This window comes from Rhinolophus hipposideros (genome assembly GCF_964194185.1).
Source record: "Rhinolophus hipposideros genome assembly, chromosome: 21".
NCBI classification, from domain to species: domain Eukaryota; kingdom Metazoa; phylum Chordata; class Mammalia; order Chiroptera; family Rhinolophidae; genus Rhinolophus; species Rhinolophus hipposideros.
The window spans coordinates 48,618,019-48,637,696 of record NC_138067.1 but is presented as its reverse complement, the minus strand read 5'-3'; the positions used below and the strand labels follow the sequence as shown (position 1 = coordinate 48,637,696).

The 19,678-nt window shown below is 41.4% G+C and overlaps 1 protein-coding gene across 7 annotated transcripts in view; it reads left to right on the top strand.

Annotated features, from left to right (window-relative positions):
* PEG3 (paternally expressed 3) overlaps positions 1 to 19,678 on the top strand; it is a 39,888-nt gene that overhangs the window by 6,378 nt on the left and 13,832 nt on the right. For 2 of the 7 annotated variants that reach the window (XM_081033005.1, XM_081033008.1), the window contains 5 exons: positions 969 to 1,091; positions 10,740 to 11,219; positions 11,822 to 11,905; positions 12,721 to 12,888; positions 12,972 to 13,078. In XM_081033005.1, coding sequence (XP_080889131.1) covers positions 10,826 to 11,219; positions 11,822 to 11,905; positions 12,721 to 12,888; positions 12,972 to 13,078 — 753 coding nt within the window. In that variant the 5' untranslated portion in view covers positions 969 to 1,091; positions 10,740 to 10,825. Of the gene's footprint in view, positions 1 to 968; positions 1,092 to 8,264; positions 8,340 to 10,739; positions 11,220 to 11,821; positions 11,906 to 12,720; positions 12,889 to 12,971; positions 13,079 to 19,678 lie in introns of all 7 variants that reach the window. The other 5 variants (XM_081033006.1, XM_081033010.1, XM_081033007.1 and 2 more) reach the window with 5 other exon arrangements.

Sequence of the window (19,678 nt, the reverse complement as noted above, 5' to 3'; positions counted from 1 at the left end):
GACAAACTTAAATAGCACTGGTCTGTAAGGTAGCTACCATCTAGTTGCAGTGAAACTCTTGCTGGGGTTACCATGATACCAGAAGGCCCCTAATCTACAGCCCCCACCCTCCCCAATCTCCGTTCAAATTGGTCTGACTGGAGTTGTTCACTCTCTTCCTATAGACATTTTGATGTTTTGACATTTTGATGCCTGCCCTCAAAAAAAAAACCCCAAAAAACTGATCAGTCAATTTTTGATATCAAAGTATGGTCAGATAAGTCATACTGGCTCAGAAGATATTCTGTCTCTTTAAAGTATCTTTATTCATCTACAACTATTTGGGGGCTTATCGTAAAACTAAACTGTCACCTGTGTTCGGAAATTGGGGGGAAACCCCTCAAGAATGAACAATAACGAAATCTTGCTGCATTGTGGTAAGTGCTGAGCGTAGGTTGCAGATGTAAGCCCAGGGTGATGTGGAGATTATCTTAAAGGAGCCACCTAACAGAACAGAGGGTGGAGGTTGTGGCTGGTATGGTAGGAGTAGTGTTCATTTACTATTAGCTTACATTCGTATATAAGATTGTTACCCCAACAGCCCCTCTTGTCCATATATACCTATTTGTAGTTGATTGGATCATACTGCATACCGAAGCATAGAGCCGTGGTTTTCAAAGCACAGGAGTGCTTGTTGGGATGCCTTTTCCTAGGGAACCACAGACCTCCTAAATTGTGACACTTGGAAAGAAAGATGCAGTTTTCATAAGTCCCTCAGGTGACTTTTTGGCACCCCCAAGTTTGAGAACCACTTACCCTAGAGGGAATTGAGCTGTAATGTGCACTTGTAGACTCAGAATTTGGGTGAACGCAGGCACAGACTGATTAATCTGTGTGTTGAGCACCTAACCTGGGAGGTGAAGTAGGACTGGGGCTGGGCCAGTGTTTTCCTCCATGTGCATGCTGAAGTAGAGAATGTCGGTCTGCAGAAAGAGGCAGGAGAATGGCGCAGATGAGGAGAGGAGACCGCACACCATGCTATCCCTGAGAAACGAAGAAAGTAACTGCGTTGGTTCCTGACTCAGGTTCTCAGTTCCAGCCCCTCTAATGAGGTAGGTAGCACAAGTGAGGGGCTGAGTCTAGGCACTCCATGGTGAAGGGACCAAAGTAAGTAAGTCGAAACGGGGTTGAAGAAGGTCTCGCAACTGATGGGTTGTGGGGAGCTTGAGGTCAAACAGTGAGTTCACGGAATTTCTTTATCTCTCCTCACACGTTCCAGCCACATTTCCAGCTTCTGACACGTGTGCTTTGAGTTCTTCACAGTTCATTGAAACACTTGACCATTTGATCCTCTGAGGCCAAAGAACCCCCACGTGTGGTGGGGATGCCTGAGGAATTCTATTTTTGTTTCAGTTACATTGATTGTGAGACCCATGCTTTAGTTTTCTACTCATTTTTGTGAAATAGAAGTAAAAAGGTATAAAACATTCAAATGATGTAAATACTGCTGCACAGTGGCAACACTGTTCTCCAGCAGGCAGCTGCACCATCCTTAGACAGTCCAGCTCATGCATGAAGCTTCCTCTGCTTACAGTGCATACGTTTCATGTTTGGATGTCTAGTGTATTTAAGAACAGATCTTTGGAGCTAGAAGAAGAGCTAGAAACCCATAAGCCCCTACCCTTGTGGAAAGTGAGGATTTACTACTTCAGTTGGAGCTGTGACACAAGAGGGCGACAACTGTCAGTGAGGTCAGGGTCTTGGTGTGGAGCCCCTTCAGTAGTGCACTTGCCTGAGAGGGGTTTGCAGATAGTGAGTGGAGGACTCCTGAGAGCTCTACAGGATGGCAGTAGGGGCACATGAGCCCCTTCTGGTCAGAGTGAGCAGCAGGCCATGTCCTGGAGACCACCGCAGGAGACGTGGTGCTGATGAGCAGTAATAAACAGAAAGGAAAGGAAAGACAAACACAATTGAACTTCCAAATTTTATACAAATTTTTTTTTCTGATTGTGAACTTAAAACAACACTAAATTGAAATGCAGAAAGAAATGGAAGTATCTTATTATGGATTCTGATTTTCCCTATTTTATGATAGTCTATACAAGTTTATATGGAAGTTTTTTTCTAGTTTAATTTGTATGTACTGGCATACGTTTAAGTACCTTTGTAGGGTGTTTGTTTTTTTTTTTTAACATAAATGAAATCATGCCCCCAATTTGTTAATGTTTCAAACTCAAGTAACAAGAATGAAGTATGTAAGGTGTTATCAGTGGTTGGGGAGAGGGTGTGATGTACCATCCAGAGCTCATAAAATGTGTCCATCATGCTTTCAATCTCCATTTATATAGTTGGGGGTGTGTGTGTATGTGTATTTCTACATACTACTTTGCAGCTATTTAACAATACAAGAATTTCCATGTAAATACATCTCCATGTATAGCTTTGATTTCTAAAAACTGCATTATATTCCATTGTGTGGACATTCCCATTCTGTGTACATATAAATGGGTATATTTGCAGTAAGAATGCCACCTGTGCTGTACAGTTTTATAGCCTCATATTTTCATTTAATGCTTTAAATATTTTTTTACATTATTCTTTCCCATGTGTTTAAATAAACTGGTGTATTTATAGCATGAAATACTGTGTGGCCTTTAGAAAGAATGCAAATATAGAAAGATAGCCATAAGTTACTGGGCTGAAAAATACATATACACATGTGCAGAACTTCTGGTGTGCTCTCATTTTGGTAAAAACAGAAATGTTAGTATATATATAAATTTTAAAAGGTTTAGTATAACAACAAATTTGATCAGTGGGTGTGGCTTGCAGTTTTTACATTAAATGGTCTGTAATGTTTGAATTTTGTACTCTTCTATGTTTGTAAACAGAAAATAAAGCTACAAAGTTTCTTGGAAACATGACAATGATACATAACATTCTATTAAAGATTTTATGTTTTCATTCCTTTTTGTTTGATGAAATTTTTGAGTGCAGTGATTTATTTTAGTGAGAACAAAGTGTGTCATTCGCTTTACAGGCCTTACCCTTCTAGCAATGTGTAGTTGAAATACAGAATTCCTTGGGGGGAGGCCAGACTCCAGCACAGTTTTATTGGTCTTTCCTAATGTCAAAAACAAACCTCTAGACGACTTCTTTTTTGCTTCTTGGAAAAACGTACTTGAATAACTGGTCAGCAATTGAAGTGTTGGCCGTCCCCTCTTGTCACTTTTATTAAAATTATCCATTATCATTTAGTCTTAAGAAAGTTCCCTAGTTTGTACGTAAATAGTTAATGTTTTTCTTGAAGCATTTAAAAACTTTCATTATCAACTAAATTCCCATGTGTATACTAGTAAATACTTTTCGTACAAGTCAGTTCTGGACTGTATTATGTTCCATTAGTATATTTGTCCTTGCATATATATGACTATGTTGGAAAGAACACTTGGTTTTCAGGTTTGGGTCATTTTATAGACAACCCCTCCCCCCTCCCACACATGCACCTTATTCAGAATTGTCTTGGCGTTCTTGCACATTTATTCTCCTAATTGATCTCCTAATTGATTGTTAAAATTAACAATCTGGTGTCAGAGCTCCTACCTTTTGTTGTATTTTCATTTATGTTTAAGGGAGGGTTGACAACAACTTCCATGTTCCTGTCCAAAAACATTTTTGAGTGCAGTGCTTCAAAAATGCTTCATTTATTTAGGATTTATTTTATGTCCTATACATTTAAAAAAATGTTGTTTGGGGTTGCAGATATTTTGTTGAATTTATTTATGGGAATTTATTTAGCTATTAATGGGATTTTTTTCTTGCTGTTTTTAGTGACAAGGTTTTTCAGTTGACAGGAATGCTTTTTCCACATCTATGCCTCTTTTTCCTCAGTTACATTAGCTAGGATTTTCAGAACAGCATTTAATGGTAGTTGTGGTGGAGGGCCTCCCTTCTTTGTTTCCACCTATCAGTAGAATATCTTTAGTGTTTAATACGCTTGCTTGCATTTATTTGAGATAAGTTTTTGTTTAGATGGTCTCCTAGCCTCTTTGCTAGGGATTTATAAGAAAAGGCTGAAGTTTGCAAATGCTTTTTAACATGGAACAGTGCTCAGAGTCCCCTCCTCCCCTTAAACCATTATATATAACAGTCTACTTAATGGGCTGTCATCCTTGTACTCCTGGAATAGCTTTTCATGGGCGTGGGCTGTTATTTAAATTTGTCTAGATTGGATTTATTAAACGTTTTTGCATCTAAGTGCAAAAAAAAAAATAAAAATAAAAGGTTTCTTGAACACCTTCATGGGCCAGTCCTGTGAAGACAGAAGCACAATGATGAAAAATGTGACAGAGTCCTTGCACTCAGGGATTTTGTGGTAGGGTAGAAGTACAGGCACTCACTCTCATTTTCTATTGGGTTCATACATCTTCAAGCACATCTCTGATTATGTGGGTAAATTGTTGTTGATGGACTTTCTGGGCCATCCTTGGACAGACTTAAGCCCCTCAGTCTCCACATTTCCTTTGATCAGATGAGGCAAACCTTTAGACGACAACTCCTTGCTGCTTTTCTCCTCTCAGCCACTTCCAGACCTATCTTCTGTTTTCTTTAATGTTAGTCGGGACTATTGCTGTGGAGGCAGAAGCTGGACTGGGGATGTGGGGGCCAAGTGGGTAGAGCAGTTATGCTTTTCACTGGCCAGAGATTTATCACAGGAGTTCATCTGGGATCTGTGTCTTCCCCAGGGTTAGGTGAGTATGGGACCCTCGCAGGTACTAACTCAGCATCTGGCCCCACTCGTACTTGTCCTTTGGGCAGCAAATGGAAGATGGGGTGAGTTGGAGTGAGGGTTGTGTCCCTCATCCAGGAAGGTTCCTAACCTCATCTTGTAGGGCTCACCAGGTGTCAGGTAAGCCTGTAGGAGAAAGTTGACCAGTGTTTCCCTTTCCTGAATTTGACCCTTGGTTGCTCGGACAGGATCTGAGCCTCCTGTTAGAACTTAAGTCATATAACAACATGTGAACAGGACATACACTTCTCTGACACATGCTGGTCCCTTCCTAGGGCTCCACATGTAAAATGGTGTCACTTGCCATCATTTATTGCAGCAGCTTTTTAGTGCTGAAGGTTTTTACCTTTTATAAACTGGAAATTAGATATACATACAAGGACTTAATCATAGTGGGTAGCTGACGCCCACCATCCACATGGGAATTGAACCTTGTTGAGAGCCCGCGCTCTAACCAACTGAGCCACCTGGTGGTTCCTGGAGTATTTTTAATGTTTTTTAAAGCATATGCCAAAATGACATCCAGAAATATTGTTCGTATCTTCATCAGCCAGGTTCTCAACAATTTTTATATTTTTAAATACTTGCTTGTTTAATAGGCAAAAAAGTGTTCATTTTAATATTGGACATTTTTAAAAATTTCTGATGTAAGTTATTTTACATCCCTTTCTGATGTAAATACCAGCTCTTACCACTAATTTTATGAACTGTATTTATGTTCTTAATTTTTACAGTGAGCTATTTATCTTACTGCTTTCTAAGAGCCTTTTATATTTCAAATATTAACTCATCTGTATTGCAAAATGCGCCCCACCCCCTTTCTGATTTGTTTTTAGTTTCGTTAGTTTTTATAGGGTAGAAAATTTGTATCCATCTTTATTTTCACATCGGCTGTGTAGTGGTCTTTCAGTGGTCTCTGATGTTGGGATTCTACCCGAGCATTCTCCTACCCGTCCCTGTTCTTTGCTGTTATAAACAGTGCGTCTGTGAACACACTTGGGAACTGTGTCTTCGTGCACATGGGCAGATATATAGGTCCACGGTCCATCAATTAGATTTCAGAAGTGGAATCGCTAGGTTAGGGGAAGGCATTGCATTTGTGTACGAACAGTTTGCTGGTGATCTGAGGGATACATTCAACTTGCAGGTGAAATTTCCATAAATATTTCTTGGGTCCGAGAGGTTTCAAAGTTGACTCTGAAGTTTTCTAAATTGCCTGTCATGTCATCTGCAGATGGCCAGTGTAGCTAGATTCAAGATGAGAGGTGGAGTGGGCAGGGGAGGGAGGAGACCTCAGTGTAAGGTGTTAGTGCTGTCTGCACCCACTCCAGCCAGCGCCCTCTCTGAAAGCCTATGCCAGTGCTTTCGTTTATTGTTTATTTTAACTTTGAATTTATTTTTTTGACTAGGTAATACATGCTCATGGTAAAAAATTACAAAAACAAAAGAGAATATACAATGAAAAAGTAAGTTGTTTCCCTTCTTTCTCTGGCCCCCAGTCCTTCCCCAGAGGCAGTGACTGCTAATCACTGTTAATAGTCTCATATATCCTCCCAGAAATTGTCTTAAGTAAATGTATCTGTTATTATAGTTTTTTAGAATGCTGTACACATTGTTGTGTCACATTTTGCACTTAAACTCTTTTAGAGATCATCTTATACATTAATTTACAATTACCTCATGAGTTAAAAAGGTTTCATAAACATTAGATGAATATACTGTATTTTGTCCATTATCAACTACATCAGTATTTTTTTGCAAATACTTGAATGCTATTCATATCTCGGGGATAAAGTCATAGAAGTAGAACTTATGGGATAGGATATGTACATTTTAATTTTGTAGCCAAATTGCCCTGCATAAAATTTACATTGCCACAACAGTACATGAGTATTCCAGTTTTTTCACACAGACGTGTGTAGTCTGCCTTTATGGTTATTCTGTTCCCGTGGCCCCTTTTTACTCTTCAAAGCAATTTCTTCTGCCATTGTGGGGAGGAGCATTATGGTCTGATTTTTCTAAGGTTTTTCTGTTAAAAATCTTTCATTTCTCAGTGCTCTTGCTGACCAAGTGCTCTTGCTGACCATGTTTTGTTGGCCTGCTCGTAAAACCTTGAGCACATTTAACGAAATTCATATTTGTTTAGTCTTGAATTTCTTGAGGAAAGGAATGAGTGAAATTTTGGGATAGGAGTTGGCACCTTCCTTGGGACAGAATACTAATGGGCGTTCCGATAGTCATTGCTGAGTTAGGAAGTCCTCCATCTCTTTTCTGTGATCTAGAAGATTTCTATAGCATAGTAAAATACTTGGTTCATAGACATTTTATTTCCTTCCTCAATTTTCCTCTACTTCCCAAGTCAGGTGTGCCTATTTGTATTTTCTTAGGAAAATTGTTGATTCCCTGTCAAGTTTTTTTAAGCCTCCCGATCTTATACATAGTTTTCACCGATTGGTCCATTATGCTTCAAAAACATTCCTGTTAGAAAGAAAAATTAATGTAATAGAGAAATATATGTATAAAATCAAAGTTGTCCTTAATATATCCTGATTTTACTATTGTCAGGTTAGAAGAGCCCTTCCTTGCTCCTGGATAATAAAAATTAGTCTTTCATTTTATTTTATTTTGATTTTAGTTTTACCATTTTTATATATGGTATGATCCAAGTTAATGATTGGCCAGTTTTCCTATTACTATTGATTAAAATAATACATACATCCCTTACTATTTTTAAATGCCTCTTTTATAGACTACTAAATACTCAAGTACAGATGGTAATCTCATATTGCAATTCTTAAATGAATAAGTCTGTCATTTGTCAAGTTCCCCAACGTTAATCTTCTTTGAAATTCCATTAGCTAGTATAGACTAACTTGGGAGCATTTAGAGCTTTTGTGTACCGGATCCATTTATCTCCTGTGATTATCCTGTGTCTCTCCAGTTACTGCCTTTTATATTGCACTACAATTATATTCGCATAGATGCTACTTTTTTCATTAAATCTTTTATAATGGAGTTCTTAGCATTTAAAAAATTGTGTTAATTTTCTTGTTGAATTATCATAAGGTCTGTCTCCATTGACTCCCAGTATCTTAGTGGGCACTCTTGCGTAAAAGAATGATAGTTTTATTTCTTAGGCTTCTGAGTTTTTCTTGTCTTGTTGACATTGGGTAGAACTCTAGAGTAATGATCACTAGTGATAGTGTTACGGCTTTTATATCTGCTTTCAAAGTGTGTTTAGTGTGCAGATTGTTAGTCCTAATTTCTGTCTTGGTTTTTTTAATTATTCTGACTTCATGAAGAAAATTTGAAAGCTTTCTATTTCTCTTCTCTGGTTGGTTTATATGACATGGGAATTGACCGTTTCTTGAAGATGGTATTAAAAAGCCTCACTCCAGTGATATCCGAGTCCACAGCCTTTTGGACAATTAATTCTGACGCTGTTTTTATATTCCGTGTTTATTTGTCCATGTGTTTTTCTTTAAAATGTCTGCAGGTCCCTGGCATTTTGACTCTTCCTGTGGATAGCGGCTTGTTCTGAAGTTCCAGAAAGGATTCTAGTCCCAAATAGGTGATTAACATACCTGAGGGTCTCATGTTGCCTCTCAGAGGTTGGGCTGCTATCTAGGGGACCAGATTTCTCTTGAGTCAGGGCAGGGCAGGCTTGGGCTCTGCCTTCCCCTTTCTCTGATCTTCCCTGGGGCATTCCCTCTTAGCCAGGTCTTGGATACAATTGTGCTGTTGTCCAGATGTCATACTAGGGCTCCAGAGCCTGGGCACATGTCCTTGCCCCGGCTTTGGAATTTTTCAGCCCAGCAGGGTATTATCAAGTGCGCTTGTCTCTTGTCAGCCCTCCTGAAGGAGGGCAGGCAAGGAGGGAGCGGTTCAGTTGCCAAGGTCTTCACAGGGAGGTGCATTTACTTGGTCAGTGCTGAAGCTCCAGAGGACGACAGTAGGACAGTTTACCTGGGAGCAGAGTGGCAGTCTGTCACAGCAAGGAGAGAGCGTGGGACTGAGTGTACTACATTTCTTCCCAAACGATAAAGTCTAGTTTGAGACTGAATAATTGAAACACCTTTCCTCTTTAAACATTAAAAAAAACACCTTTAATTTTAAGCTTCTGCTTTTTTAAAACAAAAGGAGAGAATTTTTGCTACATACAGTTCTTTTCTCTAGAAGTAAAGCAAGAAGTACAAAACTGTCAGGTAAGTTAATTCAACCACCCAAACCTAAATTTCCCCCCCATGTTGCCTACTTTCTTAACATCAATTGTGGCTGACCAGTAATAAAAAGGCTACATAATAAAACTCACATGCAGCTAAAATGGTTTAAGTGAAGGGAAATATATAGCCTTCATGGTTACATAAGAAAAAAAAAAATTGAAAATCAGGTTATATACTCAGTCTAAAAAGTTTTTATAAAGGGAGGAAGCAAGTAATTAAAAAATGACAGCTAAACAAATGAACAGTAACAAGATTATTGAAGTAGAAAGCTGGTTCTTTTGAGACAGATAAAGTAGGTCTTTAGCAAGACTGACAAGACAAAGGCATATGCAGTAGCATGAAGACATCTAATGTCACTTCTTCACACTCCCGCTGTTACATGAATAGTGGAGGTCTGTCACCTGTGCAGGGTTTCACCACTATTTCATTTAATTTCCCCCAGTACAAGAGGCCCCATTGAGAGCTTCCCGTATGTACTCCTTCCCGTATGTACTCATTGGGGAAGGGGCTGGTAGAAAAGTGAGCTGGTGAGAGTGAGTGACACACCAGAATATTCTTTTGCAAAAAACAGTGGCATGAAGGTCACCCCAGGATGTTCCCTCTCCCCTGAAACTATGCTATGGTTCTGCAGTCTGGTGTCTAAAACCAGTTTTAGGAAGTCTGCATATGTTATTTTTAACATGCTGTGTCAGTGTTGATAGCTCGCTCTGTGTCAGGCACTAAATGATACAGTGATGGGAAGTTTTATCTTTGATCCTTTTAGTCGGGCTTACAGTTTACTGTGGGGAGGGAGGCAAGTTAACTCAGATTTAAAAAGAAATGCGATCAGGGCTTGAAACACCCAATAGATAAAGTGAGTCTCAGGAAAGGTACCCTAGTAGCATGAGCCTGAGGCTGGGCTTGGGGACAGCCACTCAGAAGGGTGTGCACTGCTGAGGGCGGGGTTCTGAGCATGCTGCACACTTGGACACTAGCCGCTCTGGCCAGCAGGACTGCCCACGAACAGGGAGGTGTTCCGTGCTGTCCAGGGTGGTCACCACTGACGCTTGAGATGGGGCTAGTGTGATTTAGGAGCTGATTTTAATTGTATTGAATTTTAATTGAAGAAGCCACATTTTATGCAGCAGCACAGGTGCAGAGAGATTGCTGGTGAAGAGAAAATCGGAGTGCCTATGATCACATTCTTGGAGCTGAGCACTCCTGACATTTTCACATTGTCTTCTGTCTTACATGTTGAATACCTCCTTAACAATGACGTTAAGGGAAGAACTGCCCAGAAATGGCACAACTGGCCCCCAGCCCTCTGTCCATTTTTGCTAAGAGAAAAGTTGACATCCAGTTTTAGTAATGGCTAGCACCTTGAGCATTTCCCCTGTGCCAGGTGTTGGGTCGTTAGGCTTTTTAGGTACATTCGCTTCACAGTTCTAAAAGGGAGGGGGGTGTCTATTCTTTTCTTGCATATTTGGGGACAGACACCAGGACATTGAATAAGCCCAAGGTCACAAAACCAATTAGTGGCAGAGCTAACTCTTCAGACAGGTCTGTGTGGTGCTCAGAGGTCATGTGCTTGACTCCCAAACTGAGGCACACCTGGTGTCCTCTGTGTGTCTGTGGTTGGGGGACTTTCGCAACTCCCTGGGGCCCTAGGCCTGTTCCAAAGCATTGTTGATGCCCCTTGTAGGGCAGCCCCCCTCTGCTGCCTGGTCTTCAACTTCTGGGACATGTGTGTATCTCCTTACGATCTACAGGTCCCTGAGTACTGACCGTCACAGGCTGCTGCGTCTTTCCTGTTGACTCATGTTTGGTTCCTCCACTGAAAATTTTACTTAGAGAAATGCTGCCTCCAAAGTACTTGTCCGTCAACAAACCCAAGAGGTCTTGGGCCCCAGATCTGTATGAGCTAGACAGTGACTTGACTAAGGAGCCGGATGCCATCGTAGGAGAAGGCGCGACTGACTCTGAATTCTTTCATCAGAGGTTTCGGAATTTCCTCTATGTGGAATTTGTTGGGCCTCGGAAGACCCTGATCAAACTCCGAAACCTCTGCCTCGATTGGTTGCAGCCGGAGACTCACACCAAGGAGGAGATTGTCGAGCTCTTGGTCCTTGAGCAGTACCTGACCATCCTCCCAGAAAGAATCAAGCCTTGGGTGCGAGCAAAAAAGCCACAGAGCTGCGAAAAGCTAGTTACACTGCTGGAAAGCTACAAGAAGATGTATGAGCCGGAAGGTGAGACAGTTTGACGGAGGCCACCGGTGGCCGTGAGCTCCCTGGGCTTCTCAGCCTCTGCACTGCTCAGGTCCTGGGCCAGACCATTCTCTTTATGGGAGGGCTATCCTGTTGTGGGGTGTTCGGCGGCATGCTGGCCTCTGCCCACAAGATGCCAATTGCACCCCTTTCCCCAGCTATGACAACGAAATGTGTCATTTTCAGTGTCCCCTGGGGAGCAGAATCACCCTGGTTAAGAACCACCGCCCTGAGGTGTGAGGGAAAGGTGACACTTCACCTTTCTCTGAGGGGAGTTCCATGAGGAACTGGAGAGCCTCCACTTGCCTCATGCCCTGGCCCAGGCTCCCTGTCATGAAATCTGGGGGTGTGGTGTCCCAGAAAGGTATACGTGGCTGCAGTTGGAGTTGAGGTAGCAGTCACAGCCATATCCCCACCTAGGAATGGTAGGAAACTGAGGCATGAGGCTCTGATCCCTCGAGCTTCTCCTGGAAGTGGGATTGTGCAGTGGAGGGCAGGGATAGACTCCACTTGTCCACTTGGGGGAACTTGAGAGCATGTGGGCAAGAGATAACAAAGCATTAAGTCGGTATCTGTCTTCCCAGACAACAACAGTGATGTCCACAGCGAAGACAGCATGAGCCGAAAGGGAGCAGAGTCCCCACCACCACGCCCCACCTATTTCTGCAGTGAGTAACAGTCAGGTCTTGCCACCTATCGGGACGTACTCCCAAAACTCTTGCTCAGTTTTCCCTAAGAGTTTGCCATGTTGCATAGGGGTGCACGACAAGCATCAAGACTTTGGTGAGGCGGGCACCGCCTTCCCCAGGGCAGCTGCTACATCTACTCAGAGATCTGGGGGCAAAGTGCATTAAGTGATGACATATGAGGCATTTTAAGCATTTTTATATGAAGCAGATACCAATGTATGGAGCAAAATATAATACTGTTTTTAAATGACAAGAAAATGTATTTAAAGCTATTGGAAATTTGCAGCAGGCTGTCTCAAGCTGTGCCCACAGCCTCCCCAGGAGGGGCAAAGTTCATTACCCCTTTGCCTCAAAGGTTATTTGTTAAAGGTTCTTCAGTGAACTTTTCAGAGGAGTATTGCATTTGGGGAGGGTACATGTCTTGTAAGTAGAGTCATGCATACATTAACATTGGCTGGAGTACGCCAGACAGCACAGGGTCTGGAGTCCATTCTCCTGAATGTCACTTGACCGTGTAGGAATTGGGAAACCAGCAGAAGTGTTTGTTTGAAGGGGAACCTCACTTCTAAACGAAGCTTTGAAGTAAGCCCCACTTAGGCAAAGCCTCTAGGAACTGCTCCAGGTCCAGGGTAATGATAAGAGTCCAGGTGGTGCTTGGGTGTCTAGAGGCCTGAATTTGGGACCTGTCTCAGGATAGGAGTAAGGATGGTAAACCTCCCCAAAGCGGGTGTGCCTGTGGAGGGTGAACGTGCACGTATCTAAGCTCTAACTCCTTGAACATCTGCCTTTCTCAGGGGACCGGGACCGGGACCGGGACTGGGACCACCACTGGGATCGTGACCGGTACCGGGACTGGGACCGAGACCGGGAGCAGGAGCGGGAGTGGGACCGGGACCGCAGGGGCAGAAGCAGGGACCTGGAGTTTCGAGACCACTGGCCGTACACCCGGAGCCCCAGAAGCAGTAAGTCCTGTGCTCAGACCTCTCCAGTGCGGATGGAAGGTTGGCCAGACCTTGTTCCTTCAGGGCACCTTTTCTCTTCCCAGGATTCCCCCAACGGGATCGTTCCCTTCCTGTGATGGAGAAAACATTTGCAATGGAAAGAGGGCACAGACATAGGGACTTCATGATGGATTATGAGTCGCGATCTCAGGTACGCTCAGGTGTCCTCTCTGGAAAGGTCATTCTCATTTCATTCCAGAGATGCCTTTTTTCCCCAGGAGGGTTCATCTATCCCCGCAAATCCCACCTGGGTAGGGAGAGAGCCCCAGTTACTCCCTGCAAGGAACCCAGGCCTGTCCCCAGGGGTGACAAGTGGCAGGGTGACTGCTGCCTATTTCCTGATTCATCCACATAGTCAGAGGAACCCTTTTCCACTCAGCGTATGTGTCACTTGGTAGATTGGTCACATTGGCTGTTTCCTAGTGGGCCAGGGAAGCAGAACGATTCTAGAGAACTTTGTGGCCCTCAGTAAGGAGCCAGTCCACAAAGCAGACTGGCAAGAGAGCAGAGGCTCTAGAGCTGACAAGGTCTGGGTTTGAAACCCAGCTCTGCCACCTGCTAGCTGTGCAGCCTCGGACCATTTACATAACTAAGCTGAACCTCAGTTTCCTCATCTGCAAAATGGGTGTGGTGATTACCTCATCAGGACAGATTTATACACATGTGAAATGCTTAATACAATGCCTGGCATGTGGTAGGCACACCCTGAATGCCAGCACTTAACGGCAGTCATTTTAAGAGGCAGTGTGCTAGAGAAATTTGTGAAGGGGAAAAGGACATAGGATTTGAGCAGACCCTTAAGGAAGGTCACTTGTGATGTGGCAGTGTGGAGGAGGGCCACGGAGTGGACAGGACTTAGAAAGGAAGGAGGAGCCCAGTGCCCTGAGCCTGCATCTCCTTTTACAGTTACGCACCTGACTGGGTCAGGCCCTGGGGAGTACAGCAGTGACTGAGACACTTAGGATCCCTGCCCTGGAGGCTTTCAGTCCTATAACTGAGAAGGGCATTCAACAATTGCACAAATCAGTCTCTATGTAAATATTGTATGTGACTGCTGATTGGCCAGAGTGCTCTTAAGGAAAAATAGAAGGTTAATGGGAATTTGGCACAGGGGTCTTGGTTTAGATTTGAAGGGAAATGTCTCAAAGGCAGTAACGCTTGACATGTGAAGGATGGGGAGCCGCCGGCCAGGTGAAGTGTCAGGGTGAGAGGACCCCAGGCCTTAGTGAGAGCCCAGGCAAAGGCCCTGAAGCAGGAACTGAACAAAGGCCAGATGGGCTGGAACACAGAGCACGAGGTACCCAGTGGCTTGGAAGTGTGGGTGGGCTTGGTCAGCGGTCTCCTGTAGCCAAGCAAAGAGCTCAGGTCTATCCCCAGTGCACAGAGGTATTAATAGTGGTTCCTGTGGTGGGATTTATAAGGAGAACTTTGAATTCTCCTGGAATCAGGCAGGGACCTTGGGTGCCTAACAGAAGGAGTAGTGGGTGGAGCTTCTGTAGCAGCAATAGCTGATGGGGGAGGTGACATAGATGGTGGGCAGGGTCAGAGGTGACTCAGGTCCTCCATAAATGTGGGTTATGTCCCCATTGTCCTCAGTTTGAAGCACACTTAGTTTGTCACTAATTCTGATTTCTTATTTGGAGAAACCAAGTTGATCAAACTTTTATGAATCCACATTAAAATATTAATTGTAGAAACCACCTTAAACTTTATTTAGAAGAAGTAGCCTCTTTGGTAGCATTGCCACCTGTGAAGGTGGTTCAGTGGTTTCTGCACACTGCTCTGTGAGGCAGTGATTGACGTTTTCAGTGATCTGTGGGGAAATGAGAAATGCAAGTGTCCTTTTTGGGGGTATTAAAATAATCTTAGGAAATGGTAGCGGTATTTTTGTCTTGTTTTGCTTTTAAAATTCCCTTCCGTAACACTGAAGAGTTAGCGCACGTCTGTATGTCCAAAGGTCTGAAAGCCACTGATTCCTACTAACTCATAATGGTAGAAACAGCAGCAGCTGAAAACATAAATTACATTTGGGGTGTACAAAACAAAATTCCCATCTTCTTTCAGAGTGATGTGTAAGTGTCTTAATGGTCCATGAGGTCGAGTTGTGCTGCCACTGCCCACTGTCCAGGTGGGACTTGATCTTCAGCCTGCGCGCGTTTATATCCACTGTTGATTACAGATACCAAATAGATAAGCTTTAGAGCAACCCACTTGCAGTAGATTAACAATTTTATTTTATTGTTTATTTATTTATTTTTTTAATTTATTAGTTTCAGGTGCACAAGACAAGGTAATACTTAGACGTTCATCATTTATATCCCTCACACTGTGAGCCCCCTCCCCCCATCCACTATCCCTCCAACCTCACACTGAGCCATCACGTTATATATATAAAATTATAGTTGGCATTCATTAATGTTTAGCTTCTGGTGTACAATGCCATGATCAGGCATCCACAGTATCCCTGAGGTGGTCTCCCAAATAGGACGCATGTCCATCGGATACCCAACAAAATCTTTACAACACTATTGAATACGTTCCCCAAATTAATTTTCAAAAAACCCTGAGGCCATCTTGTGGTTACCAGCTGCTTCCTAATCCCTTCACCTTTCCCCTTATCCCCAACCCCCCCAACCCTCACTCATCTAACAACTCTCGGTTTTTTCTTTGTGTCCCCAAAACTGTTTCTGATTAGTTCATTCACATATTCTTTTCTTTAGATTCCGCATATAAGTGAGATCATATGGTACTTGTTTTTCTCTTTCTGACTTATTTCACTTAACATAATGTTCTCTAGATCCTTCCATGTTGTTGCAAATGATAAGATTTCTTTCTTCTTTATGGCTGCATAATACTCCATTGTATCAATGTACCACAGCTTCTTAATCCAGTCATCTACCGATGGGCATTTCGGTTGTTTCCATATCTTGGCTATCGTGTAAAGTGCTGCAATAAACATAGGAGTGCATACTGATTTTTGAATTGGAGTTTTGGATTTCTCCGGGTAGATGCCTAGGAGTGGAATTACTGGATGATAGGGTAGTTCCATTTTCATATTCCTGAGATACCTCCATACTGTTTTCCATAGTGGCTGCACTAATCTGCAATCCCACCAACAGTGCACTAGCGTTCCCTTTTCTCCACATCCGCGCCAGCATTTGTTGTTTGTTGATTTATTGATGATAGCCATTTTGACTGGAGTGAGGTGGTAGCTCATTGTGGTTTTTATTTGCATTTCTCTGATGGTTAGTGAGGTTGAGCATTTCTTCATATGTCTTCTTGCCTTCTGTATGTCCTTTTTAGAAAAATGTCTCCTCAAGTCCTCTGCCCATTTTTTAATTGGGTTGTTTGTTTTTTTGGAGTTGAGTTGAGTAAGTTTTTTATAGATATGTGATATTAATCCCTTATCAGATATATCACTGGCAAATATCTTTTCCCATTCAGTACGATCCCTTTTTGTTTTATTGATAGTTTCCTTTGCTGTGAAAAAACTTTTTTGTTTGATGTAATCCCACATGTTTATTTTTTCTCTTACTTCCCTCGTGCGAGGGGATATATCAGTGAAAATCTTACTCCGGGTAATGTCCATGAAGTTTCTTCCTGTATTTTCTTCTAGATATTTTATGGTTTCAGATCTTACATTTAAGTCTTTAAGTCATTTTGAATTTATTTTTGTATATGGTGTAAGGAGGTGGTCCAGCTTCATTTTCTTGCATGTGTCTTGTCCAGGTTTCCAAACACCACTTATTGAACAGGCTGTCTTTACTCCATCGTACATTCTTGCTTCCTTTGTCGTAGATTAGATGGGCATATAGGCATGGATTTACTTCTGGACTCTCTATTCGGTTCCATTGATCTATGTGTCTATTTTTATGCCAGTACCATGCTGTTTTGATTACTGTACCCTGGTAGTATAGTTTGAAATCAGGTATTGTTATACCTCCCACTTTGTTCTTATTTCTCAAGATTGCTGAGGCTATCCGGGGTCTTTTATGGTCCCATATAAATTTTAGGATTATATGTTCTATTTCTGTGAAAAACGTCGTTGGTAGTTTGATAGGAATTGCGTTGAATATGTATATTGCCTTAGGCAGTATGGACATTTTAACTATATTAATTCTTCCTATCCATGAACACGGAATGTGTTTCCATCTGTTTATGTCTTCTTTCATTTCTTTCTTCAGTGTCGTATAATTTTCTGAGTACAGATCTTTTACATTTTTGGTTAGATTCATTCCTAGATATTTTATAGTCTTTGGAGCAATTGTAAATGGAATTGTTTTTTTAATTTCTCCTTCTGATATTTTATCATTGGTATATACAAATGCAACTGATTTCTGAATATTAATTTTCTATCCTGCTACTTTACTAAATTCATCTATCAGTTCTACTAGTTTCTTGGTGGAGTCTTTAAGGTTCTCTATATATAGTATCATATCATCTGCATATAATGATAATTTTACTTCCTCCTTACCAATTTGGATGCCTTTTATTTCTTTCTCTTGTCTGATTGCTGTGGCTAGAACTTCCAGCACTATGTTGAATAGAAGTGGAGAAAGTGGGCAACCTTGTCTTGTTCCTGATCTTAGGGGGAATGGTTTTAGCTTTTCCCCATTGAGTATGATGTTAGATGTGGGTTTGTCATATATGGCCTTTATTATGTTAAGGTATGATCCCTCTATTCCCACTTTCTTAAGGGTTTTTATCATAAAAGGTTGCTGTATTTTATCAAATGCTTTTTCTGCATCTATTGATATGATCATGTGATTTTTATTTTTCATTTTGTTAATGTGGTGTATCACATTAATTGATTTGCGGATGTTGAACCACCCCTGCATACCAGGGATGAATCCCACTTGATCATGGTGTATGATCTTTTTAATGTATTGCTGAATTCTGTTTGCTAATATTTTGTTGAGAATTTTTGCATCTATGTTCATTAGAGATATAGGCCTGCAGTTTTCTTTTTTTGTGGTGTCTTTGTCTGCTTTTGGGATCAGGGTGGTAGTGGCTTCGTAAAAAGTGTTTGGGAGTCTTCCTTCCTTCTGGATTTTTTGGAAGAGCTTGAGGAGAATAGGTGATAATTCTTTTTTTAATGTTTTGAAAAATTCACCTATAAAGCCATCTGGTCCAGGGCTTTTGTTTGTTGGGAGATTATTGATTACTGATTCAATTTCCCTGGTGGTAATCAGACTGTTCAGGCTTTCTGTTTCTTCTTGAGTTAGCCTTGGAAGGTTGTGCGCCTCTAGGAAATTGTCCATTTCTTCCAGATTGTCAAATTTGTTGGCATATAGTTGCTCATAGTAATTTCTTAAAATTTTTTGTATTTCTGTGGTGTCTATTGTCACTTCTCCTCTTTCATTTCTGATTTTATTAATTTGGGTCCTCTCTCTCCTTTTTTTAATGAGTCTGGCTAAAGGTTTGTCAATTTTGTTTATCTTCTCTAAGAACCAGCTCTTGGATTCATTGATCTTTTGTATTGTTTTTCTGGTTCCTATTTCATTTATTTCTGCTCTGATCCTTATTATCTCCTTCCTTGTGCTCCCTTTGGGCTTATTTTGCTGTTCTTTTTCCAGATCCCTTAAGTGTGAAGATAAACTGTCAATTAGTGATGTTTCTTGTTTCTTTAGGTAGGCCTGCAGTGCTATGAACTTCCCTCTTAGGACTGCTTTCGCAGCATCCCATAGATTTTGGGTCGTCGTGTTCTCATTCTCATTTGTCTCGAGATATCTTTTGATTTCTTCTTTGATCTGCTGCTTGACCCATTCATTATTTAGTAACATGTTATTCAGCCTCCATGAATTGGTGTGTCTTCCTGGTTTTTTTTTCCTGTAGTTCATTTCTAATTTCATAGTACTGTGGTCAGAGAAGACAATTGGTATGATTTCAGTTTTCTTAAATTTATCAAGACTTGTTTTGTGGCCTAACATATGATCTATCTTGGAAAATGTTCCATGTACACTTGAGAAGAACGTGTATTCTGCAGCATTGGGGTGAAATGCTCTGAAAATACCGATTAAATCCAAGTGGTCCAAAGTATCATTTAAGGCTGTTGTTTCCATATTGATTTTCTGTGTGGAGTACCCTGTCCCTTGTTGTCAGAGGTGTGTTGAAGTCCCATACTATGATAGTGTTGCTGTTGATCTCTGTCTTTATGTCCATCAGTACCTGTTTTATATATTTAGGTGCTCCTATGTTAGGTGCATAGATGTTTACTAGGGTTATGTCCTCTTGTCAGATTGATCCCTTTATTATTATATAGTGCCCATCTTTGTCTTTTAATATGTTCTTCATTTTAAAGTCTATTTTTGTCAGATATAAGTATTGCAACTCCAGCTTTTTTTTCGCTTCCATTTGCATGAAATATCTTACTCCAACCCTTCACTTTGTGTGTGTGTCTTTTGATCTGAAATGAGTCTCTTGTATACAGCATATACAAGGGTTTTGCTTCCTTATCCACTCAGCCACCCTATGTCTCTTGATTGGAGCATTTAATCCGTTTACATTTAAAGTGATTATTGATAGGTACATAGTTATTGCCATTTTTAAATTTGTAGTAAATTGTTTTCATCTTTCTTCTATTTACAAAAGTCCTTTTAGTATTTCTTGCAATGCTGGCTTGGTTGTAATAAATTCTTTCAGTTTGTTCTTTTCTGGGAAGCTCTTTATCTCTCCATCAACTTTAAATGATAGCCTTGCTAGATAAAGCAATCTAGGTTGTAGGCCTTTGTGTTCCATCACTTTGAGTATC